This window comes from Mauremys reevesii, linkage group 1 (assembly GCF_016161935.1).
Source record: "Mauremys reevesii isolate NIE-2019 linkage group 1, ASM1616193v1, whole genome shotgun sequence".
Taxonomy (NCBI): Eukaryota; Metazoa; Chordata; order Testudines; family Geoemydidae; genus Mauremys; species Mauremys reevesii.
In genome coordinates this window covers 205,279,340-205,306,076 of record NC_052623.1, presented here as the reverse complement: position 1 = coordinate 205,306,076, position 26,737 = coordinate 205,279,340, and the positions used below count along the sequence as shown (strand labels likewise).

The 26,737-nt window shown below is 42.9% G+C and overlaps 1 protein-coding gene across 41 annotated transcripts in view; it reads left to right on the top strand.

Annotated features, from left to right (window-relative positions):
* The window catches only part of ZBTB20 (zinc finger and BTB domain containing 20), a 646,879-nt gene that overhangs the window by 604,121 nt on the left and 16,021 nt on the right, over nt 1-26,737 (top strand). For 39 of the 41 annotated variants that reach the window (XM_039497079.1, XM_039497067.1, XM_039497069.1 and 36 more), the window contains one exon: nt 1,859-2,046. In XM_039497079.1, the coding sequence (XP_039353013.1) occupies nt 1,859-2,046 (188 nt within the window). Of the gene's footprint in view, nt 1-1,858; nt 2,047-7,510; nt 7,557-19,163; nt 19,240-26,737 lie in introns of those variants that run through there. The other 2 variants (XM_039497077.1, XM_039497078.1) reach the window with 2 other exon arrangements.

Genomic DNA, 26,737 nt, shown 5'->3' with positions numbered 1-26,737 from the left:
GGAGGAAGATTCCAGGGAGGTTTTGTCTCACTACAGTGTAACCTGGAGCCAGGTGGTGCTCTGCTGCCCTCTGAAGGTGACCAGCTAGAACTGGCAGCCACCAAGGTTTGACAAGAGCTTCCACATGCTATGCCCTCAGATATGCCAGGCTTATATAATTCTTTTATATAACCGGAGACAATGTTCTCCATTAATGGCAAAGTGGCTTTACTCTCTGTTGCATGATAGATGCTCTTTCTTTCTTGTGTGCATCTCTTTTTCTTTCCCCCCCCACCCTCCCTTTCTGGTGCTTGGACCCTAGAACAGGTTTTGTAAAATCTGTTAAAAAAAATAAAAAGATAGGCAAGAGGCAGGACTATTTCTCAAAGATATGATTTTGCTGTCTTAATGAGCCTGTATCTTTGCAGGACACGTTGAGTGAGGATTTTGGTGGTGGAGATATAGGAGAAATCTGGTTGTGTTGTTTATTTGCATTTACCAGGGCAATAGGCACTTCAGAAGGGGCTGCTGACATAGCAACCATTCGAGCCATTTAAGGAATTACGGTGATGGATAGTCCAGTGATGGATAGTCTACCGTTCGTAGAATGGTTGCTGTGATGTGGGGAAACTGGATAAAACAACAAGAGAACCCTCAGAGCTTCTGTAACATAAATGGAGGGCTCCCTGGGTGAAAAATAATGCATAGCCATTGTTGTAGAGAAAACATTTTAAGAAGGTTCCATTCTTCAACAGTTATTTGTGTTTTAAGTGGGCATCATTCTAGGCCAAAGAAGAGCTTTTGAAATCAGGCTTCATTAGGTTGTACCTATGAACAGCAGTAAGTGACACATCCTGCCATCACGGCAGGTAGTACCTGAATTGCGATGTTTACCCCTCGTAACTTTCTGCTCACTTCCATGAGCACTGCACCTGCCTGGATCCAGACATACAGTAGGGCAGCCAGTCTGCTGGCCAAAAGTTACAAGTCGTTGCTTCTCCAGGACAACGATTTTGCAAACTAAACGCTGCAATTAGAGCTCCAGCTGTAATTTACTTCTATAAAGAGAGAGGTAGCATTTTCTAGGATTTAAAGCACAGAGCTCTGGGCTTTTTTCCTTTCTGTGACAGACTTGCTGTATGCCCTTGGGCAAATCACTTTCCCTCTTCACACCTCAGTTTTTCCCACCTGTAAAATGAGGATAATAATGCTTACCCACCTCACGTGGGATTTCTGAGACTTCATTCTGGATGTTTCCAAAGTGCTTGGAGGTCCTGGATGGAGTGCACTAAAGAAGTATAAATATTAGACTTAGTAATTTTAAGGGAGGTAGAGGAAGCCAGCATGCAGTATGGCTATTGCTGGTTGTGTAAGGCTCTAAATCTTATTGCTTCACCTGTATAAATGACCTCTGCCTCTCTAAATTACCCCCTTTCACCATCCTTGCCCCCTGCACCCATAATCTTCTTCACAAAGTACCAGCTTATACTTTCACGCTTCTTGAACTGGAAACATCAGTGTTTGTTTTCCAGATACATTTGCTATATATTTCTGTATAACTTTCAATTCAGAGTGATGCAGCCTTGATTAATATTTGTCACATGTAGCTCAGACTATGTAAAGCACTCAGACAGGTTTTAATTTATATGTAGTCAGTTGGGGCAGAATGGGGAGCTTCTGACTTGGTCTATATGCTTTAATGTGGCCATTGCATCAGAGTGGAAACAAGGAGCAGCTTGTTTCCAAACAAGAGGCATGGAGTCCTCCCTGCTACCTCCCTTTAAGAAGAAAAAAAGCAAGTTATCTTTAACAGATTCTAAAAATGCCTTTTCCCAAATACGCAGTTAGTCCCTTCAAAGGTTTCTTTGTTTATTTTCAGGAAGAAACCCAAGACAGCTGAAAACCAGAAGGCGTCTGAGGAGAATGAGATTACTCAGACGGGTGCAAGCAGCGCCAAGCCAGGCCTTCCCTGCCTGAACCTTGAAGCTGTTCCGCCTCTGAGCCCAGCCCTCACCCACTCATCACAGTCACCAACAAACCTGCCCGCACACACAGGGTCATCTGACTGTGAGTACACCAATGTACTGACGAGTTGCTGGGAGCTACTGAAATACCATTCCACACCGTGAACCAGCTTTCCCAGCCTGATGCGTGCTGTTTCCATAATGTCATCAGCAAGGCCTCATCAGCCTTTCCCTCCTCCCTTTTTTTGGTCCACTTATCTTCAGAATATTTTCCAGGAAGTTTTCCGTGATAAGGTCGTGATTATTCAGTCAGCCTAAAAAAGCTAAGAGAGTTGCACAGATCAGGTATGCAGGGCTGGGCCACATGGCTGCCCACCAGCTCCCTCCCTACCTAGGACTGGGGTTCCTCATCTTCATGTAGCTGTGTTTCTCCTCATCCCCGCTTGTCTTCTGACTGCAACCCCAACCCCAACCCAGGCCACAATGGAGGAGAGCAATTAGGGAATGCAAATCTCTAGCAGATGCAACAGGGCTTCTGGCAAAGAATGCTCTGTGAGGTGGATTGGGTTTAGCATGTTGGTGACCTGGAGGACTCAAGGCCCAGTGCAACCAGATAGGCCAGATGCCTTTGCTGTTGATATGTTTTCAGTGTATTAACTCAAATATGAGTCAGCACAGATTTCCTGGCCTTTTTAAAATGTTCTTTTCCATTTCATCCAGAAGCAGCAAAGAATCCTGTGGCACCTTATAGACTAACAGACGTTTTGCAGCATGAGCTTTCGTGGGTGAATACCCACTTCTTCGGATGCAAGAAGAAGTCTTGCATCCGAAGAAGTGGGTATTCACCCACGAAAGCTCATGCTGCAAAACGTCTGTTAGTCTATAAGGTGCCACAGGATTCTTTGCTGCTTCTACAGAACCAAACTAACACGGCTACCTCTCTGATACTTGATTTCATCCAGGACACCAAAAAAAAATTAAAAAACCAAAAAACCCCAAAACAAAGAAATGAGCAATTGGAACTTGATTTTGAAAAGGCAGAAATACACAGCAGATCTTCAATATATTGAAATTTTACAACCATCCCTTCACCTGGTTATGTCAGCCCTCACATTCATCATTTTTTAAGGGATGTAGTTTACCTCTTTTGGAGTGTTTTTTTAAGATATTGTAAAATGAACAAGGGCGGAAAAAAAGTAAGACGAGGAAGCCAGCTTCCAAGAACTCAGAAACCAGATAAACTTTGTGAAGGTCAATACAAAGAAAATCTGGGCATGGCAGTAAAAATACCAGGTAAAAAATAAGATATAATTTTCTTTTTTTAATTTAAACAACCTGCCTGAAGGCCAGTCTTGGAAGCAACCAAGTTATTGGGATAATTGCTATCCAAATCACTTCAACGGCAATTCATTCCTGCCACCTTCTGACTTTATTCATTATGAGCCTCTTCTTGAGATCTCAATTTGAATAGAACCAGTAAACAGCATTGGGAGGCTTCCCTAAAGCTGGCCCAGTGACCTGGTAAAGAGAAAGAGGCATGAGACAATGGAAAAGGAAGCACCATGCATTTTGGTGCAAAAGAAAATTCTCTTCAAATTTGAGATGCCTGTCACTGGGATTTGGGTTTGTTTTGTAAGGTGGTTGAAGCATTAGATCTGTGTACCAGGGTATCTGAATCTGTTACAGCAGGTTACATGAGTCCTTATTTATTTTACATGTATTTGGAAAAGAGATTTGAATTTATGGACAATATTTTCAAAATCGGATTTGGAACATGCATTCACTATTTTACATGTGCAATCACTTGTTCATGAAAAAACAACAAATATTTACAAGGTGATGTTCCCCAGAGTACCTGGGACCTCTCTACATGACTCAGCTTAAGAGCAATTTTCTGAATATAGGTAGCAAATATACCACGACAGCCAGCTGCACCTCATCTTTAAAAGACAAAGATGAAGAAAGTTTAGGCAGTAGTTTGAATGCCAAGGGCTGAGGCAAGCAGTTAACAAAAAGTCTGGGCAAAGAGATGTATTATACAATGCTCTCTTAAGGGCTCCATCCTATGTGGTGCTGTGTGCCATCAGCCCCCACTGAAGTCACATTGACTCTGCCCCGTGTAGGATTGGGTCTTAAATGTTCCTATTCTTGGGCTTAGACATATTACCAGTGAGAGGAAATTCCTGAAGCAAGAACTCTCAATCTAGAATGCATTGCTTCAAGCTCCCATCGCTTTCCCTGCTGGGAGAGATTAGTTTAAGCATTCCAGGCAAATGCAGGTGGAATGGCGGTTCAGAAGGAGAGGTGGTTTCTGAGATAGCTGAGTCCTAGTTCGTGTAGGGCTTTGCAGATAGCAGCCAGTACCTTGAATTCCCTTGGAGTTATACCAGACGTTAGAGTTCTAAATATCTCATGGTGTACATGCGGATGCTGGTGTACAGAGTGAAGAGTTGTGAAATGTGAAGAGTTTGGGTGTAAATTGCAGACACAGGCTAAGATCCTTCATTGAAAATCTGGCCCTATATGTTCATAAATAGTTACAAGGAAGCAATGAGGCTATTGTCAGAAGGTGCACAGATTCCACACACTTTCCTAATTACCAAAAGAGCAAAAGGTAATGGTTAGTAGGGGCCAAAACCTAAGACCATACTCCACTTTCTCCTCGGACAAAACTCCCCTTGGCTGCGATGTGTGTAGAGTGAATAAGGACTTCAGAACATGGCCCCATGTGAATAGGTTAGGTTTTCAAGAATGTAGATAACACAGGAGCTGTTCAAACATCAGTGACTATGTAGACCTATGTTTTGGGAGTGCCAAAAGATAAGAACATTCCGGCAGAAAATTTCAACAAATGCTTAAGGCTATAATAAAAATAAAGCTTCGTTCAGACTCTGCTATATATATATATCTTAGCAGATGTGTCTAAACTCATAGGAATCCCACAGGAATGGTGCAGCTGAATCTCTTTGTGTCTATTGATAGTTAAAAGCGTTATTCTTAGACACTGGAAGGGCAAAGACAGCCCATCTATGAAGGAATTTGTTACAGATAAGGGAAAGACAACACCTTAGCAAAGAGTTTCCATGGGACTGAAGAGCAGGTTGGATGATTATTGAAAAAAATGGGTGGTATGGGGTTTATGATTTAAGAGGACACAGAAAAGGGGGCTGGCCTGAAGGTAAATTGTCACAGTGAGTGCAAGTCCACGCAGGAAAGTAAGACAAGATAAAGAAGAAACATGGAACAGCAGTAGTAGGTGGAGGGGATGAAGGGATGCAGAGGTCATTTATTTTTAATTGGGGGCCAAGACAGTTCTTGTATATAGAAAGGAATGCACTTTTTAATCTCTGGCGATGGGCCTGAACCACAACCCTCTGTTCATATATCCCCACGTTTCATGCCTGTCCAGATCCAGATGTGGGCTTCACAGCATTGCAGACCAAGACAGAAACACTGAGCCAGGTTCTATTTGCATTTTTCTCTTAGTAAAATCTGACTTTCTTATTTTGATGGCTGTTTGCCTTTTAAACTCCACAGGGCCTTTAAGGGAAAGGAAGAGAGAGAGAGGCAAATACTCTTTGGGATTTCTAAACTCGACAGGGCACTGAGGTAGCAGGGAAGGAAACTCAGGATGGTATTTTTCCTGAGCAATCAATACACCTTCCTTGTGACTCAGTGGGGCTGTTTTGCCTAGTGCTAGTGTTGGGTTCTGTGAAGTTGCAGGTTAGTGGAATGTTGTCATTTCCAGTTTTTATGTTTTAATTTGTATATGTCCCCCCTCTGGGGTTCTGTAGTAGGAACAAGATGGATGTGTATCCTCCTGGCCTCCTGTCTCCTTCTCCTGGGCTTCACTGCTCAACTCTCCTATGGACTGCACTGTGACCTTAGAGCTCTGCACAGCACAGAGGAGATGCTGGGACACATTGTTAGAATGCACCTCAGGAGAGCCCCTGTCCTGTTCCCATTGGACTCCAGGGGGAAACTCCTGTTGACTTCCTTGGGTGCAGGGTCAGACAGCGTGTTCACATTAAGAGTTATCTCATCTATATTTTTGTTAAACTGCATGTGATATGGAATGGTATTTCAGTTACATAGTCAATGGGTAAATTTTCAAAAGCACTAAAGTGACTTGGGCTCCTAAGTTCCATTGGTGTTTAAGTCAATGGCACTTAGGATCGTAAGTCATTTAGGTGCATTTGAAAACGTTATGTAATGACCTTAATTGCTAATTCCCTTTTTAAGAGACATTAATGTTAAGTTGATGAAGTGTTACCAGGTCTCATGATATTTGGTGCTTTTCTTAAAGCCACAGCTCCTGGAGTGAAACGATTACATGGGAATCTCAGCTTTCCTTTTTTGAAAGAAAAAAAAGTTTCTAGCCCTCATGGTTGCAGAGTAAAGCTTGAAAACGTGTCCCCAGTGTATCCTAAAGGTTCAGAAGCCAGGAGGCAATGAAAAAGGGCCAGGATTGTATTCATTTATGTATTACTCCCATGATTTTTGGACACTTGGGGTTGGCAGTACTGTGCTGCTTTTGTTTGTGAATCACATTACACTCCCCTAGATACGTTATAGCTACCCACTGACATTTCCCAACATTTCCTGACTCTCAAGTGAAATGTGCTGGTCTCTCTAATTCTCAAGGTCACCCATTAGTATCGCTCTTCAAAGGTGTGAGTCACCCTGTAATCCCTCAAATTACATACTTGTATTAGTAGCTCAGCAATTTCATTCATAGTTCCTTGATGAATGCCGTCCATTACAGTTTAATTTCTTAAGCTATTCTATTACCCCCTCCTTTATTTATTTATTTACTTATTTCTTTGCTTGTTTGTTTATTTTATAATGTTCTCCTGGATGGTGCCATCACCTCATACCCTGAGATCATTTTCCTTGCCCCATCATTCTCCATGCTGAAAACCAATGCTAAAAAATCACATAGATTGTGAAATTGCTGTATCCTCTTTGATTACCCTACCTTTTTTACACACCGGTGGCCTACCTAACCCACTAAGTCTCTTCTCTATTTAATCCGTCTGTCCATGCTATCTAAGGTATTTCTTAGGCACCAGTCATTGCCTTGTGACCTTCTTTCTGATGTATTTAAAGAATTTATTATTACAATACTTTCTTTATACCTTCAGCTATTTTTCTTAAAATTTCCTCTTCAATTCTTTAATCTCCATGTTACATCTTGCCTGGTACAGTTTATGCTCTGTTCTATTAGCATCACTTAGGCATGATTTCCATGTTTGGAAGGAAACTTTTTCAGCCTTAATAAACTCTTGTGCCTTTTTACTTAACCATCCTGGTGTTATTCCACTTCCTTTTTCGGTTGTTGCTGTTGTCCTGGGATATGCATATTGATCCTAATAAAGGATTTTTAAGGCCACCTGCCTGCTGATTTCATGGATTTTAATTTCTTATCTTTTCCTTTCAGGCTCTTTCAAACTAATTTCTTCAATTTTCTTAATAATCCTCCTCCTTGAAGTTGCATGTCAGAGCCTACCTTGTGATATGATCCTCCTGCAAGGGTGTCAAACTTAATAATATTCTGGTCGCTGCAATTTGATGGCTTAACTACACATATTTCCTGAGCCACCTCCTACTCAGGTGCGTGAAGACTTTTAGTTAAGAGTAGCTCCTTCCTAGTATGCTCCAGAATGAGCTGTCTCATACAACAATTATATGTCAGCAATTCCCACACTTTTGAAAGGTGAGTCTCCCATCAAGAAAATGAAAAGTAATCACACCCCTTTCAGCACTGTCACGTGGCCTTAAAGGCCTACTCATCTTAAGGTACACATCTTCCATGCCCCTCCTGGCTAGTCATTTGCACTCCTTTAGGATGTGCAAGCCACACTTTAGGAAACATTGATTTAAGGGATCGAGGAATTATTAACCAGACCATGTCCTGTTACTCAACTACTTTGGGTAACCAAAGGTTACAATTATTAGTAGGGTAGATTTTGTTGCCATTCTGTTCTCTCATTACTCCAACTTAGGAACTTTTTGCAAACCTCATTTGGCATTCCAGACTCACTTGCTCTGCATTTCTCTTGCTTTCTGTCTTGAAAGCAGCCTTAGTACCTTGTGCCATGATCCCATTCAGTCATTCTAAATAGGGTAGGGCCTGGTCAGCAGGGACAGCTCTAGGTTTTTTGCCTCTCCAAGCAAAAAAAATGTTGGCTGCCCCCACCTCAGTCCTGGGCTCCCCCGCACACGTCCCTGCTACCCCAGCCCTGGGCTCTCCCCCCCCCAACCTGCACCCCCTGCCACCCCAGCTCTGGGCCTCCCCCGCACCCGCACCCCCTTGCCTCCCCAGCCCTGGGCTCTCCCCGACCCGCACCCCCTGCCATCCAAGCCCTGGGCTCTCCCCCACCTGCACCCCTGCCCCCAGCTCTGCGCTCTGGCCCCTTCACCCGCACCCCCTGCCACCCCAGCCCTGGGCTCTCCCCACCCCACCTGCACCCACCTTCCGCCCCAGCCCTGGGTCACTGGTAACTTGCTCCCATGGTGGGTCATTCAGCAGGAATTTTGCATGTGCACAGAGCACAACAGGATTGGTTCCCATATGGTTACAGAACTGCAGTAAAGTAGAACAATTTTCAGCTTGTGTGATTGGAGGATATCTAGATGCATATTATAAGACTGTCCTCCATAAATGAGGAAAAGTTGAGGTGCCTTTATTATTCTTTTGTTCCACTCTTTGTTTCTATGGGGAATTTGCCAATGCAATATCACTGTCTTCCTTTTAAACAAATAAAACTTAAAAAAAAAACTAAAAAAAAAAGGCAATGGCTGTTGAAAATAGCAATTCCAGTCCTAAAAACCACTGGGAAGCATTTCTTGCTCAATTTTATCCTACTTTTTCTACAGCAAATTACAATGGATCAGTATATTTGATTTGGGAGAAATGAAGTAACAGCTGCCCAAATTGAGCTTGAGCACTCCTGAATTTTGAGGTGTTCAAATCTGGAAGGCAGGTGCTAGATTCCCTTTCTGAATATTAGTGTAACCCTTCTGCCCCTCTGAGTTGGCAGCAACAAGGGCCGGGTTCAGTATCCAGGGGTTCCATTTCAATAACACAATGCAAAACTGGCTCGAGCCCCCACCCAGTGACCTGGGACAATTACATACCACCCCCCGGGCGTCTCTAGGAGGCAATACTTCCCCACTCGCAAGCACGGAGTCTGAGTGTAGCAAAATCCTTTTAATAAAGGAGGGAAACATTGCGGCATCACATTGGAGAAACACCACAAACAGGATTATAACACAAACCGTAAGCAAAAAAACCCACCTCCAAGTACGTTTGGCAATGTCCTTTCCCCCTTAGGGTCTTAAGTCCAATCACCCCAAAATCCAACAACCCGAAAGTCTCTGGTCAGTGCCATCCCAGAGTTCAAAAGTTTATCTGCAGAGTTTTACCCCCCCAGCCTGGGTGGAAATGGGGGGGGCCACACACAGGGTGTTAAGGGACACCTTACGTGGGCCAGGGCCAACTGCTCCACCTCTCCGTGGAGTTCTGCTGCAGCCTTCACCACAACCGGCTTCACTCCACCAGCTGTGCCGCTCCTCCAGCCGACCCATGAGCCGCTCCAGCCAACCCGTGAGCCACTCCAGCCGTCCCCGCAAACCGCTCCACTCACTGTTCCGTGGGCTGCTCCAACATGCTGCAAACTGCTCCGCTCTGCCAGCCGCTTAGCGATAGATCTTCAGGCTCTCCCACTAGTTAACACAGCACTCAGTGATCTCAGCTCAGTAAGCTTAGCTCTTTTAGTGATTTCAGCTTGTAGTAGGGGAGCCCCAGTGCTGGTGCACCATTGGCCTAACGTGAATTCAGCTCAGCAGCCTCTAGATGGACTCCTAATGGAATCAAAATTAGCTGTGCTCTTCAACAGTGGAGAGAGGAGGATGTGCAATTGGTGTTTCAGGCCCTCAAAAGGGGCGCATACCATCCAGTGTACACACCAGTCCCCAACCTCTCTCTTTTCACTGGGTTTTGGCACCCATGTCCCTTGTCTAGCAAGTGCTACTTAATTGATGGTAAGACTCTTTGTCATAAAGCAGTCTCATAGTTCCTCATTCACATAATCAGGGTGACAACACTTTATTCCTCCTGCCCCAATAACAAAGAAATTGGGGATCCCAGAGCTGTCAAAATAACCATCCCAGGCTGCCTCGGGCTATACTAGGTGGGGTGGGTGTGCCAATGCAAATACCTGAAATTCCTTTCCACACTCCCCATAATTCACTACCAGATGTCAGGGTAGAGCTCATCTTGACTCTGCTTACATCAGCTAAATCTGGAAAGGAAAAGTCAATTTCTGCTTCCATGGCTCAAAAGTGGAAATCCTCCTACGTGCCTGATACTGTATCTAAAGCTGCCAAAGTCCCCTAGCAGAGCCTCCCCTCCCTTACTTTTCATTTTAAATTCTAGTGGGATCCAAATACCTCCCTTGCTAGGCTTCAGATAGAGAGGGGCACTGTCCATTTAGTCCACCCAATTCCTTCTTTGGGGGCTGCAAGGTGAGGTCACACCAGTATCCCTAATCCAGTCCGAGGATGTCTTCTGAGGGGGATATCTGGGCCAAAGCCTTCTACTCCTTGGGCACACTTGTTCCCCATTCACAGTGCCACCCCACTCTAGCAGTGAGCTCTCCATTCACAGCAAGCTGCAGCATGAGGTTTCAGCGACCATACTCCCTCCCCCTCCCTTTCCTGTTGATAGAGGCCAAGGGAATGCTGGGAAATGTAGTTCTTTCCCTGCTCCAGGGCTGGCTCTATATGCAGGGAACTAACCAAGGAACTACAGCTCCCAGGCTGGATCCCTGTGGGCTGCCATCACTGCAAATGGGCTGCCCCAAGCACCTGCTTGCTTTGCTGGTGCCTAGAGTTGCCCCTGCTGGTCAGCACCTGAAGGAGAGGAAAAACCCAGGTGCTACTTGAAGAGATATTCTTGACTGAGTAGGGCTCTCGCATGGGCTGTGCTGCTGGGGATACTAAAACATAAAATTGAGATCCTAGTCATTACAGCCCATAAATGTTTGCAAAGCATTTTCTCATTCTCTGGTGGAAGGCACTAGAGCAGATCATACTATTACAGTACATACAATATGTTTTGAACTATTATGGAAGCGAAAATAAGGTATTTGTGACTGAAGGGTGCCACCCAAACTTCTGACTATGTCTTACCAGCCCTCTGTGTGATGAGTGAACACAACTATCTGTTTATGGAAGCATTGTGCATTTGGGTTCCATAGCAATTCAGATATTACTATTTATAGTGGCACCAACAGTGTGTTCAGTGCTCTCTCAGTATTTATGTTTGCTGTGAATATTTTTGTTGTTTCATGGAGTCATTTATGAGCACAAAATAACATGAGATCTAGTCTTACATTTCCACCATTCAGGAACTGAAAGAAACAGTGAGAAGTCTAGATCTCTAGTTAATTCATCACTATAAAAGGTTCCTTGAGGTATTCTCAAAGCCCATGAAACATGTAAAAACAAATACTAGAACCCTCACGCATCCCTAATTTGTGCACTATGCTTGGCTGAAAAGATCTCTGCATAGGTAGGATACACAGCATACTCTGTACCAGTTAGTGACATGTGCGGGGTAATGCTGCTCCATGAAAGCCCCCAAGAGAGAAGTAGTGTGAGTTAAAAGTAGTCTCCCAAAAGCTATTTTTGAGTTTTAACCAGTGACAATGTAAGTATGGCAATAGTGTACATATATTAAAAATCTTGAAAAGTTCTTTATACCTAGAAGAGAGGGGTGGTAACATGTAGATATTTTTTTGGCCGAGGGGGGGAGGGGAGGAGTGTGCTAGAGGAAATAAAAACAAAAAGGGTGACTTCTCCACACAGATTCATGGATATCTTATGCAACCACATTGAGTTTAATAGGTGAACCTTGTGCTGTGATTCCATTCAGTCATTCTGGAAAAGGTAGGGCCAGGAGTACATGAATGAGAGAAAACCCGTGCTTAAGGTGATGTTCTTGACTGAGAAGGGTGTGGGATGTAACTGAGGGCAGAATTTGATCCACAGGTGATAACTTATCCACTATATTATAATCCCCTGTTAGTGTCAGTGTATGTATCACACCAATTTTTAAAAAAAAAATTCAAATGTTTTATTGGAATATTAAAAACTGCAATATCTGCTTATTGCCACAGTTCAATCTAAGTATCAGGGGGTAGCCGCGTTAGTCTGGATCTGTAAAAGCAGCAAAGAGTCTTGTGGCACCTTGTAGACTAACAGACGTTTTGGATCATGAGCTTTCGTGGGTGAATACCCACTTCGTCGGATGCATGTCATCCGACGAAGTGGGTATTCACCCACGAAAGCTCATGCTCCAAAACATCTGTTAGTCTATAAGGTGCCACAAGACTCTTTGCTGCTTTTACAGTTCAATCTAATAACATCAAATAACCCTAAGTGTAGCCTAGGGCTGAATCTGTTTTTATTACTTACATCACACCAAAATTAAATGAGGTGATGTTGGAGATATACCTTTGCTTATGGTTGTACAGGTGTAGCTGAGGACAGAAATTGTTTTAGTAGGCTGTAATGTCCAGAAACAAAATCATGTCTTATGCTGAGTATGTGCCACTATCACTCTGCTCATATGGGCTAGATCATAAGCAGCTGCTGAACAGCCATGCAGAGATGGAAGGATGCACAGAGATTCTTCCTGCATGGGGCTGAACAAGGACCTTTCACAATAGCCGTCTGTGTACTCCTGCTCTCTGGTGTTCCTTCTGGGGGGAGACAGCTCCCTCCTTTCCCTGAAAACTCAACATAAAAAAGCCACAGTCCAACTCTTAAGAGCTCTATCTCTCTCTCTCTTACGTTATTTCTAGGGTTGGAAAATTTACTGCAGCAGCCAGTCTTACTAGTTAAAAATTACCCTTTTGTTAACAGATCAAGGAGACACATCAAAAGACTAACCAAACAAAACCAAGCATTATTCTTCAAGTGATATCTCTCTGGGTGCTCCACTGTAGGTGCAGCAATGCCTTTGTGTCTGGAGTCAGAGATCTTCAATAGCAGTGCCCCTCGGACCACACATGTGCAACTCCCCTCTCTCGTGCTGTGGGCGGGACGTATATATAGCACTGTGTGGTCCAGCCACCCTCAGTTACTCCTCTATCACCTGAGGTCTGATGGTAGCTTCTGTCCTAGGATGACCAGATAGCAAGTGTGAAAAATCAGGACAGGGGTGGAGGGTAATAGGAGCCTGTATAAGAAAAAGACCCAAAAATCGGGACTGTCCCTATAAAATTGGGACATCTGGTCACCCTATTCTGTCCAGACAGAAACCCCTTTCCCACTTCTGGCTCAGGTTTTCACAAGCTGCTTCCCCACTCCAAGTTATTGCAATCAGACGCTGTGTCTGTAGATAAAACAAATTCCACACACTACTTCCCTACTACTCCCTTTCCTTCACAGACTGCTACAAATACTCCCTATAGAGGGATTCTGGGCTGAGCAAAAACCTTCTAAACAGATAATTATCTTAAGGGGTTTTAATCTATATTTTCCTTTTAACCAAAGCCCACAGGCTTTTAGCCTTACTGTATTTAACCACACTCAAACTGATACACTTCCTCCCAGTCTTGGGAAAAGGTAATTGGTACAGGGGCAAATCCAGAGACGCTTAAGGGTAACAGTTACCATTTTGGGAGATGGTCATCAGTGCAGCAGTGCCAATTATTACATTCACTCCCCTCCTAAGGACTGTTTCCATTGACGGTGTAAATCCCTGCAGTCAAATGCAGAGAAAAGAGCAAAAAGAGCCAACACTCATCTTTCTTATGAGGCTTCAATCTCAGGGGCACCTTGAGGGTTTGGTCAAAGTCCATTAAAGCTAATGAAAACATTCCCAGTGACTTCATCGGGCTTTGAATAAGGACCTTAAAGAAGAAAGATACATCACCAGTGAAGCCCACATTTTCCTGGGAGCAAATTCCTCCCTTCTCCAGTAAACATCCCTCCATTTTAAACTTGAAGGAAAAACCCTCAAAGACACAGTAACTTCATGGGCATTGTTGGCTCCATCTCATTTGTTCAGTAGATGATACACTGTAACAAGTACAGCATATCCTATGAGTAATACAAATTGGCTCTGTGAGGGAAATACTAGCAATAGAGAACACCCAGATTTTAGTCAAACAGCCTTAAACCCATAGCAGATAAATGAAATCTGGGCCAAATTTGGATTTAGTGTAAGCAGGTCTCACTCCTGTATCTTTGGGAACAGGTGAGCACAGCAGAAACAGTTTTCACTGAGACATTAAAAAGTTCAAGTAATAAAGATAGTAGCAGTAGTAGTAGTAGTAGTAGCTTGATTTCTCATCTGAGGAAATGGTGCCATCGTGTGGCCATTTTGTTTTGTTTGTTTCCAGTTATGGGAGGGCACTTTTATAAGCTGTTTTCTTCTACTTTTTTTTTTAATACACTGGGGGGGTGGAGGGTAGTGTAAATCCACATAACCCCAGTGAAGTCAATGAAGCTATGCTGGTTTTTACCAGCTAAGGATCTGGCCTTGGGGTTTTTTTGATTTATCATCTGATTCCCTGCTGTTTTCTGTCCAGTTTGCTGTCAGTCTTGGAGACAAAAATCAGCAAACCCTGCACAGGACTGAGAGAAGGGAAGTAAGTGTGTGCGTGGTGTGTGATTTAAAACCAGAAAACAGATTACCTTTGTTTATCAAAAATTGAAAGGATACAAATGACTATAGGAATAATGCCTTCTGCTCTGTGCCTCCTTGTGGATATGAAGGGCCCTAACCATAGGAGTGCTAATCCAGTTCCACTGTGGAAGGATGCAGGAAGGAATCAGGAACCACATTCCAAGGTATACACCCCAGGCAGAGGCAACTTTCAGTGGTAGATGGGAGGAGAGGTCAGGTACATTGCATGTGTTTTTAAAGCATTCCTCTGAATTGCAAGGAATGTAAAGGTTCAGGATGCTGCTTGCAGGTTAAGGATGCTATGCTGGATGAACCTTTCATCTCTTCTACTCTCCCTGTGTTCCAAGAGTACATGTCTGAAGAGAAAATGTGAGTGCTAAATCCTATTTCTTGTAACAGGAATAAATCTTTTAACTTAAAAATAGTTGGGCATGTCATTGGCAGTTAGAAACCAATGGTCACCAAGATACTGTGAAAGGAAACTGCTACTTATAACCAGTGCATTGCAATTATAAGTAGGCTGCTGAGTGTCAGGAGACATGGGTGGGAATCAAGGCATTGAAAAAGTATAGGAAGAAAACTCAGTGTCTTTGAGCCTGGAGAACAAAACTCTAAAGGCAGCAGAGAGTCCTGTGGCACCTTATAGACTAACAGACATATTGGAGCATGAGCTTTCATGGGTGAATACCCACTTCATCGGATGCATCCAATGAAGTGGGTATTCACCCATGAAAGCTCATGCTCCAATACGTCTGTTAGTCTATAAGGTGCCACAGGACTCTTTGCTGCTTTTACAGATCCAGACTAACACGGCTACCTCTCTGATACAAAACTCTAAAGGAATCAGAGGAGCTAATACCTGGCCTGTCTCTGATGCCTTTCATCCAAGGAATTCCAAACAATTTGTAATGCTCGCATCTCTTCTGTAGGTTAGGGCCAGTAGTATTATCCCCGTTTTACAGATGAGGAAACCGAGGCACATGAGAGTGAAAGACACACCACAACATTTCACAAAGCTGGAGTAAACAAGCAATGGGCAAGCAGAATCCTCCTCCCATCCTGCAGGCAGAGCATGGGGTAGAACCATGGTGGCTGCTGCTCCAGCCCAGGTGGTGATAGAGAGGCTGCCACCCCCAGCATGGGGGTTTGTGCTTGCTGGAGGTAGGACATTCAAATTCTGGGCACCACGCAGTTTTATTTGCGGAAGGTCTGTGTTTAGTCTTTGTTTAGATGCCAAATGGATTTGTCATAATTGGGCAAACGAGTAGGGAATTGTGCAGGACAGTTTGCGCAGGAAAGGAGAAGAATGTGTGTTGCATAAAATAAAAGTAAAAATCTTTTCAACTAAGATTTCAAGGCAAAGATAGGAAATCAATGGGAAGTGCAAATTCTTGCTCATTTGCCAGACACCTGGAGAAATTCTACATTTTTTATTCCATGTTGTTTTGTTCCTCTCAGATAGATTTAGTTATTGGGTTAGAAAATCCAAAGATGTTTGGTGGATTTTAGCACACAGTCCTTTCTTACACAGAGTACATTACTGACATGTTAATGGTTGTTATGCTAGTAAAAATACAGTACTTCCTGTTAGATGTAGACTGCTACATATTTTGATTCTAGCAACAATCTGGTAGGGTTAAAGGCAACTTGTGTAGTGTCATCTGGTGTTTGTTTTAGACAGATACTATACAAAGAGATACTGATTTTCAAGATGTTCAAGCAGATGATAAGGCGAAAACTCCAGTAAACCTTTAAAGCAACAGAAAGCTGGGGTGTTCCTGGTCAGCTCTCCCGCAGAGTTTGCAAATGTTCCTCCATCCTCCCACATCTCCCTACCAGCATTTCCCCTTAAAGTCCCCTTTCAAGGAGGGCACACGGTCATAGGACCAACCTGAGCAGGATAGACTTCTGAGCATTTTGATTTGAAAGCAGATCATTCCCTTGAGCAACAGAAAGTTCTCCCACTAGTCCTGGCTTCAGGAGGTAGGATCCTGCTATAGGCCAGGTATATAAAAGTACTGAACTGCATTATTCCAGTCATATTTTGAAATCAATGGAAGGTAAAACAGTGGTGAATCAGGCCCACAACCTGTTAAATGGAAAGGAAAAATAGTTCCCTTTTCTCTTTGACCTGTTCTTTATCATGTGGATTTGTCATATATTCTCAGCCAGAATCAAGGGGTTGACTACAAACCTTTTGGTGAAATTTTATGAAAATATATTAGCATTCCATTCTAGGTCCTTTCCAGCTCAGGAAATTCAAAATATTTAGGAAATTGACTGGCTCCTCCTTAAAACATAGGACTTACTAGGGTGACCAGACAGCAAGTGTGAAAAATCGGGATGGGGTGGGGGGTAATAGGCACCTATATAAGACAAAGCCCCAAATATTGGGATTGTCCCTATAAAATCGGGACATCTGATCACCCTAGGACTTACCAACATGTTCATGTGTTTTCATGTGAATGCTGAACTTCAGCTGAACCAAATGTCAAATGTATGCAAATCTTGAAGTTTTTACTCCAAAATAAAGTTCCTTTTCATTCAGAAGTGGGTTTGCTTTTTAATGAAAACCTATAAAATTTCCAAGAGGGTGGGGGCAGCATTAGACAATGTTTTTAATATAAAATGAAGAAATCTTCAGATCTGGAGGATTTCTGTGGCTATTTCGTGCAGTCCTAGTGAGAATGTGGTTCCTATCTCAGAAGGTTAATTTGGGGGGAAAATGATAGGAAACATTCACTAAGTCTCCAGTGTATTTCAGTCTAGATTTTAGAACATCAGGACTGCAGGTATAATGTGCCACTGTCTTCTAAGTGAAAGCAGGAGTGCTGAAATGAATCAAGCAAAGCCTCCTAAGTGGTACTCAACCTGCTGCACCCGCCTGCTCTAAATGCAACACTGAAGAAGCACAGTGATGACTTGTGAATCGGCAAAGAGAAGGTGCTTGAAGTAACTGCAGCAGCAATAGCAGATGCACAGTCACCCCTCTGTAAATCAGAATTCAGGATTACTGGCCTCCCATAATTGCTTTGAAGAGTCAGAAGATTGTGTAGCTCCAGCACTTGTGGAGCAGTTTTATAGAACCAGAAATTACAGGTTTCCAACAATGCTTGTAGGGAAGCAAAGGGTTGCAACAATAGTGGGCTAGGAGGAGCAAATGGTTATGCTGGGACCCAGCTGGGCTGCAGTAGCAGAAGAAGGTTATATTAGTTTGCTGTGAAGGGGCATATAGGAGCTAGTCTCTGGGCCACTGACATACAGTGAGTAAGTGGCAGAACCAAGAAGAGAACCCAGGATTCCAAACTCCCAGGTTCCTGCCTACCAATCAGATTCTGCACCCTTCTGAGTAGGAAGTGGCATTTTGATGATGGACGGGCACTGACAGGAGTGTGAGAGTTAAATACGCTTTTTCAAAGAAATTAGCAGAAAAACCAGGTTTATCCAGTGTAACATTTCAGGAGAAGCACTGACATGCATTGTGACAGGCATATTAGAATGTATCCCCAGGGTAAAGTGGGAAACTCCTCTTGGGATCCTATCATGACTTCAGTGGGAGTTCAGGATCCTCTGCACCATTCAGGCGGTGCTCAGCACCCCTCAGGATCAGGCGTTTGGTATGCACGTGAAGAAGCTCATAGCCGATATCTTCAGAAAAGAGAGGAATCCAAGTCAAAAGTCCAGGGCTAGCTTCTATGCTACATCTACTGAGTGGTACAGCAAAGAAGACACAGCCCAGGGGCATGGGGGACTTTATGCCACCTTTGCACCCTCCAGGTTCTGGATTTATATCGGCCCTATATCCCTACTGAATAGGGGGGATTCTTCCCCAGCCTCTCTTAGCTCTTGCGCGCAGCATTGACCCTCCAGATCTTGATTTAGAGCAACTCAAACTGAAGAATATTTGGAGCCAGAAAAGCCCATTTAAAAATAAGTGCCCATTTACAAAATTTGAATCTAAGTCCAAAATCAGATTTCATACTCTGCCAAAGTTTGAGGGTGTTTGGATGCAGGGTTTTGGGTTTGGCCCATCTATCTTTCAGGAGTATAAGGTTATTAGTGATGATCAACCAGGTCCAGTTAATACTGTATAAATATCAGTTTGACAAATTTCCAAACAATTCTCCATTGCATCTGGGGAAAATCTAGGCAAAGCCTGACTTCAGCAGAGAAAATGCTTACGGGATATAGGCTCATCTTTCTTTTTGCCCTTCAGGTGAGAAGGTGAAGGAGGGCCCTTCTGCTCCGCTCTGCCGGTTATCCACATTAAAGATCCCCTTGTATGTTTAAAAAAAAAAAAAAAGAGAGAGAGATAATGCTGGTGTCCTGCCCACCATTCCCTTTCTGAGTCAAAGAGGTTTAAAGTACAAGGCTGTCTGTAGAGATACTGCTGCGCAATAATGGCTTCTGTTGCCCAGTCACTGCATCTCTAGCAATGCAATAGTCATTACATTGTAATGAGATTTGAGATACCATGATGAACACTGTAGAAAATCAAATTCTATGATTTTTTTCAGCTGTCAGCATTGAAGAATCGAGCATTTACTTTGCAGTTGAGGACACCTTGTGGCCGCACAGTAGAAACTTACTACAGTAAATAAGCTTTAAATTACTTAACAGTAATGGGTGGCTTTAGCAGTCTTCAGTACCACTTAGATCCCCTGCTAACTGAACTGTTACTGAAGGATTCCAGGGATCATTTTCTGCATTTATGTTAAACATATGGTCACCTTTATTGGCCAGAACTGCCAAACTTTGCGCAGCTCTCTTTGCAATATTTTTGCACATAGAAATCCACATTCAAAACTGCTCCATAATTCAGCGTCTCATCACTACCATCTACATTTTCCATAGCATCTAGCAGGCTGCATGCTGTTTCCTTCTGCCATCCCTTTCCCATGCGGTACTATGCATCAATGTCTCTTTCTCATTTTTATTCTAATGTTAAAACCCTATTTCTTTTAATCAATACATTTGCTGATGGGGAAACAGCATTTTTCCGACATGCACAGCAATACATTTCACCATTATGCCATGGCAGCTTCATATCCCAATCCCAGGAGAGCTGCAATGTGCATAATCTATGCAAAAGAATTTTCTCTTTCTTTTTCTTTCTTTCTTTCTTTCTTAATGAGCCAAATGCCTATTCATTGCCTATCTAATGGCTTTTGCATTTTCACACTCTTTCTTTCTTACCCAGCTTTTGAATACTCTTCCAATCAGAAGTTGCTTTCACAGAACAGGGACAAAACCTTCCTACAGTAGCTTCTCAGAATGAGTCCGTCAAGATCTATATGTTGCTGTTCACCGGGTGAAAAGAAAGGGAGCACTTAACAAAGGCTGCTTGAAATTTCACAGAAAGGTTTCCCACTGTCTTAACTCTAAAAAGAGTGGAAGGCCTGGGACTAGACCGAGACCACAGTCGTTTCCCCTTTGCCAGACATTCTATGCAGTCACTTTTGGGGGCGGGGCGTAAGCATATTTTCATTACACTTCATTCTGATATCATGGGCTTTCAAGAAATTGACACACATTCTTGCTTGCCATATAGTGTTCCTGTTCCCCCTTCTCTGTATTCTTTGTAGCTAAGTAATGTCTATTTTAGATTCAGACCCACACTGCAAAGCTCACATTTAATGGGGGTGTCTGACTTTGGACTTTTGGTTTGGCACATTGTATAGGTAAGGGCCAGACACAAAGGTTGGGTCTGAATTCAGTCTTAGAGTGTAGGAGGTGCTGTTGGACCTGGAGCCTTGATTCAGGCCAATGCCTATAGTTAATGTGGCATTACTGCACGTTTGTACTACTAGATTTCATGTATTAGCATGTTTGACAATGTGGCAAATGATCTGTTTTCAAGCTTTCTGGGGTTGTCTTTATCTTGGATAGCTACAGCTATATCTAGTGACAACTGGCAGACAGAGACCCAGAAAGAATTTCATCATATTCTTTCCATGCTTTTCTGCCCCCACTCTCTCCCTGTTTCTCCTACGCACTCCAAGACTTTCTTGTTTGTCCTAGTTATTTGTATTCTAGCTGAGGCTCTCATAGGTATGGGCACTTCAGCTGCAGGTCTGCTCACTCTGACACAGTGGGGAAGGGCTCCTTTTGACATTTGTAATAGGTGTGTAGACTGGGAACCTGGGTGTGTTGATTGGAAGGAAGGAAGGAATTTGATAAATGAAAGTTTTGTAGTAAGTCACTAAACAATGGATTTTCAAACAAAAAGTTTTGCCATGATGCTAGTAACCAAAAGCCATTACTGTCTGTCTGCTCATTGTATATGAAATGACTCTAGTGGAGGTCAGTCCAGTTCCTAGAGGACAGAGGCTAGATTCACTGAGGGATTTAGGCACTTCACAGCCACTTTAAGTGCCTAAATCCAAAATTTAGAGGCTCAAAAGCCCCCTCTCAGCTGCCAGCTAACCCAGTAGACACTTAATTCCACAAGCGCCTAAATTTCTGCCAATAGGCATGCACCCAGCTGCCTAAATCCTGATGCCTGGTGCCTAGCACATGCCTACGCACCAATGGGAGTCTCGAACTAAGCATTTCCTCACTTATCTCACCTGTGGGGCCTGATCCAATAGGTGTGCTACTGGATTAGGCCCAGTACAAAACAAAGTGGGGGTGTAACCTGTTCACTTCAGGAAGTGGGCAACCCAGGTTCAAATCCCCTCTCTGCCGGTTGTGGGGCAGGCATTTTTAAGTGTTTATACAAAATGAAAAACCTTCAACAGGAGAGACTGAGAGAGTTCCTTCCCCTTCCCCTCCAAAAAAAATTCCCAGAGCCCAGTGATTAAAGCACTCTCCTGGGAGGTGGGAGACCTGGGTTCAGGTCCCTGCTCATCTCAGGCAAAGTGGCAGTTGAACCTGAGTGTCTCATAGCATGGGTGAGTGCTCTAACCACTGGGCTCTAGGGTGAAAGGGAGAGGACACCAACAAGACCTTCCTCAGGATCAGAATTAGGCACCTACATTTCTTGAGGAGTGGGGCTTAGCCTGCATGCCTCTCCTCAGTATTTCCTGTTGGCTAGCTGAGGCAGTTCCCCACTCAGTTTGCTGGCTTCAGTGAATCCCAGCCTTAGGAGCCTACTGTTCCCTATGCATTCTATAGGGAACCTGGGATCCTAACTCAGGGGTATGGATTCCATTAGGCAACAGGGCACTGCAATGCTAAATCTAAGTTCCTTTTGTGGATCTAGCCCCAGCTGTCCACATCACATCAAAAATCCCCCCACAATTAGTTCTGACTGGTCCCTGGTTGGCCATTTCAGCAGAGAATCATAGAAATAAAGCCATTAAGTCCAGCCCTCTGTGCTGTGGCAGGACCAAGTAAACCTAAACCATCCCTAACTGATATTTGTCCAACCTGTTCTTAAAAACTTCCAGTGACGGGGATTCCACAATCTCATTTGAAGCCTATTCCACAGTTTAACTACCCTTATAGTCAAAAAGGTTTTCCTAATTTCTAACCTAAATCTCCCTGGTTCAGGTTAAGCCCATTACTTCTTGTCCTACCTTCTGTGGATATGGCAAACAATTGATCCCTGTCTTCTTTATAGCAGCCCTTAACATCTTTGAAGACTGTTATCAGGTCCTCCCCTCAATCTTGTTTTCTCAAGAATAAACATGCCCAGTTTGTTTAACCTTTCCTCAAAGGTCAGGTTTTCTAAACCTTTTATCATTTTTGTTGCTCTCTGGACTCTCTCCAATTCATCCACATCTTTCCTAAAGTGTGGCGCCCAGAACTGTACACATCACTCCAGCTGAGGCCTCACCAGTGCTGAGTAGAGCCTGGCAGTTACCTCCTGTTAATACACCCCAGAGTGACATTAGCCTTTTTCACAATCACATTCAAGTTGTGATCTACTATAACCCCCCAGATCTTATTCAGCTGTACTACCACCTCGCCAGTTATTCCCCATTTTGTAGTTTTGCATTTGATTTTTTCCTTCCTGAGTAAAATACTTTGTACTTACCTTTATTGAATTTCATCTTTTTGATTTCAGACGAATTCCTCAATTTGCCAAGGAGGTTTTGAATTCTAATCCTGTCCTCCAAAGTGCTTGCAACATCTCCCAGATTGATGTCATCTGCAAATTTTATAAGCATACTCTTCACTCCATTATCCAAGGCATTAATGAAAATATTGAATAGTACCAGACCCAGGACTGACCCCTGTGGGACCCCACTAGATATGCCCTTTCAGTTTGACAGCGAATCACTGATAACTACTTTTTGAGTACGGTCTTTCAACCAGTTATGCATCCACGTTACAGTAATTTCATCTATACCCCTTTTCCCTAGTATGCTTATGAGAATGTGATATGGGACTGGGTCAGAATCAAGATATATTGCCTCTGCTACTTCCCCCTAACCACTAGGCCAGTAGCCCTGTCAAAAAGGGAAATTAGGTTAGTTTGGCATGATTTGTTCTGGACAAATCCATGTTTGGCTATTCCTTATAACCTTATTATCCTCTTGGTGCTTACAGATTGATTATTTAATAATTTATTTAAGTATCTTTCTAGGTATTGAAGTTAGGATGATGGGACTGTAATTCCCCAGGTCCTCTTTGTTCCCCTTTTTAAAGATAGGTACTATGTTTGCCGTTCTCCAAGGTAATTGCTAATGGTTCTGAGATTGCTTCAGCTAGTTCCTTAAGTACCCAAGGATGAATTGCATCAAGCCCTGCTGACTTTAATACATCTAATTTAGCTAAATATTCTTTAACTTTTTCTTTTCCTGTTTTGGCTTGTGTTCCTTCCCCCTTGTTGTTTTGAGTATCTGATCACCATTAACCTTTTTAGTGAAGAATGAAATAAAATAGACATTAAACACCTCAGCTTTCTTGATGTCTTCAGTTATTAACCCTCATTCCCCACTAAGTAGAGGACCTTTTTGTCTTTCTCTTGTTCCTAATGTATTTTTAAAACGACTTCTTATTGTCTTTATGTCCCTGGCTAAGTATAACTCATTTTGTGCCCTCACCTTTCTGGTTTTGTCCCTACATACTTGTGCTATTCTTCTGTATTCCTCCTTTGCAATTTGCTCAAGTTTCCAGTTTTTGTAGGATTCCTTTTTGATTTTCAGGTCATTAAAGAGCTTGTGATGGAGCTATACTGGCCTCTTACAGTTCTTCCTATCTTTCATTTGCATTGGGATAGTCTGCAGTTGTGCCTTTAGGCCAGATCTCCTGAACTTCTTTTTTCCCTTAGGTTTTCTTCCCATGGGACCTTACCTGCCAGTTCTCTGGGTTTGCTGAAATCTGCTGTTTTAAAGTTCATTGTCCTTAGTCTACTTTTCTCATGACTGTCTTTCCTTACAATCATGAAATCCATCATTTCAAAATCACATCACCCAAATTGCCTTAGACCTTCAGATTCGCTATCAGTTCCTCCCTGTTGGCAGAATCAAGTTTAAAATGATTGCCTCCCTGTTTACTTCCTCCTCGTTCTGAAACAAAGAGTTGTTCCCAATACATTCCAAGAACTTATGGGAAATGTTGTGTTTTGCCATATTACATTTCAAACAGATGTCTGGGTCGTTATTGTCCCGCATTACAAACAGGTCTTGTGTTTTGTGTATTTATATTGCTTGTTCTAGAAATGCCTCATCCACCTCCTCTTTCTGATTTGGTCGTCTGTAGTAGACCTCTACCATGACATCATCCTTATTTTTTACCCATTTTATCTTTACTCTGAAACTTTCATCTGGTCTGCTTCTGACCTCCTTCAGGATCTCAGAACAAGTGTATATATTTTTGATGTGTAGTGCAACACCTTCTGCCTTTTTATCCTGCCTATCCTTCCTGAACAAGCTATACCCTTCTATTCCAAGGACTGAATGGAGCATAATACAGAATTCCCCTTTCTCTTCAGGTTAGGGCTTGGGAATACTAGAGGGATGTATGAACAAAGCTTGCCCTGAAGCTGCTCAAGTTGTACCTGTCCTGTGAATAAACAGTAGACTTTAGTCTTGTCAGTCCAGCAACTTTCACCAGAGCTAAATTCTAGTGAAATAAATAAAGTTGAACTGAAGTATCTTCTCCTATGAATGTGTTTGCAAAAGTACAACTTCCAAATTAATGGGGGCTGAACTGGTTCATCGAAAGGAGAAGGGACTCACAGCACCTCTGAAAATCAAACCATACGTTTATAGAATCAGCCTGGTGCTTCTGGGGTATTCCCTCCGGTGTTCTTTGGATGTGAGCGGTAACCATTTTGATTTGGTAAGCTAGGCTGTTGTACGTCTTGCTATTATTTAATAAATCTTTTTTTTATAAAATGGATTAAAATTACAGGGAGAACTGGTTTTAAAGATCAGTTTGAATGAAAAGGATACCTCATGATCAAAGCAGATTGCAATAGGTATGTTTTGACCTGGCAGAACTTGGGAAAAAGAGAATGTCGTGTGTATCCGCTCAATTAGACGTCGTCATGCCCTTGTCCAGGGATGGCCTTGAAGAAAGGAGGTGCCATCCCTTCAGCAGTCAGCCACAGCACACTCCTGCTTCTGCAGGGGCCCCACCCCCATGGTGCTTCCAAGTTGTCTGTCTTTCGGAGGGAGATTCTTTGTGTTTTATCTTGAGTTCATCTTGAATTCTCCTGTGATCTGACACATAAGGAAGTGTCCATGGCTGGCCAGGAGGACTTTGGGAGGTGGTTGTCTTGGTGTAGGAGGACGAAAAGGACCACTCACATTACTTGGTGTGATACCTGCAATATCTATGAGTGAATGCCTGTGAGGTACCTGCAGTATCTAGGAGTGGTCTTTCCAGTGCCCTCGTCAGGCGGGGATAAAGCTCATGTGTCCTGGCAAGGCTTGTGAACAGAACAGATATAATTCACAGTCTCCATGATTCCACTAGTGATTTCCCAAGCATTGCTGCCATATGAGCATCACCCAGGAGACCAGTTTCATACAGAAATTAGTGCAATCCCTAATACTGGCCTGTTTCCTTCTGCAGGCATCAGGCTTCTTTAGGCAGCTTGTCCCCTTTCCAGTTCCTGACCTTTTTGGTCCCCTTTTATCATCAGAGAATTTAAATAACCACTTGTGTCCAATATGGTTTCTCTTTGAAGCACCAGAAGAGAGGGTGCTTGAGATAGCAGGAATGGGTAAATGAGGAGGAAAGGGCGTGAGTGAGAGGGGGCTGCATTGTTCAGCAAATTGCAGTTGGTAGCATTTTGCTGCCTGTCTCTAAGATGAGAATAATAACAATGACCAAATGTTCTTTATGTTGGACTTAGAAGAACACTGGAAAGCTAAAAATCATATATTCAGAAATGTAAACATTCTTACATTTGTTATTAATATCACATTAGATGCTGTTTATTTGCTTTAAGTTTTTTCTTAAACCATAAAAATAAGCTAGTTGATGTACTGATTTTATAGAGTCAGTTTCACTTTCAGTTTCTCATGCACTAGCACATGACTGCAGTGAGTGTGGGTTGCAGACATGGGATGGGAAAGTTTCTGATGGAATGTTCACAAACATGCTAACAGTGACATTTGTGTTGGTCTTGGATCTTAGCAACATTAATAAGGCTATTATTCATTAATAAGGCTATTATTTAGTTAGCCTTCAGTGTGTAGTAAGTTCTTCACAGGCACGTACGAAGACACATCTGCCTCCAAATTCTTATTATCTAAACCAGTGGCTCTCAACCTTTCCAGACTACTGTACCCCTTTCAGGAGTCTGATTTGGCTTGCGTACCCCCAAGTTTCACCTCACTTAAAAAGTACTTGCTTACACCATCAGACATAAAAATACAAAAGTGTTACAGCGCACTGTTACTGAGAAATTACTTATTTTCTCATTTTTACCATATAATTATAAATCAATTGGAATTAGGGTGACCAGATGTCTTGATTTTATAGGGACAGTCCTGATTTTTGGGTCTTTTTCTTATATAGGCTCCTATTTACCCCCCCACACACACACACACACACCAGCTGTCCCAATTTTTCACACTTGCTGTCTGGTCACCCTAATTGGAATATAAATATTGTACTTACATTTCAGTGTATAGTTTATAGAGAAGTATAAACAAGTCATGGTCTGTATGAAATTTGAGTTTGTACT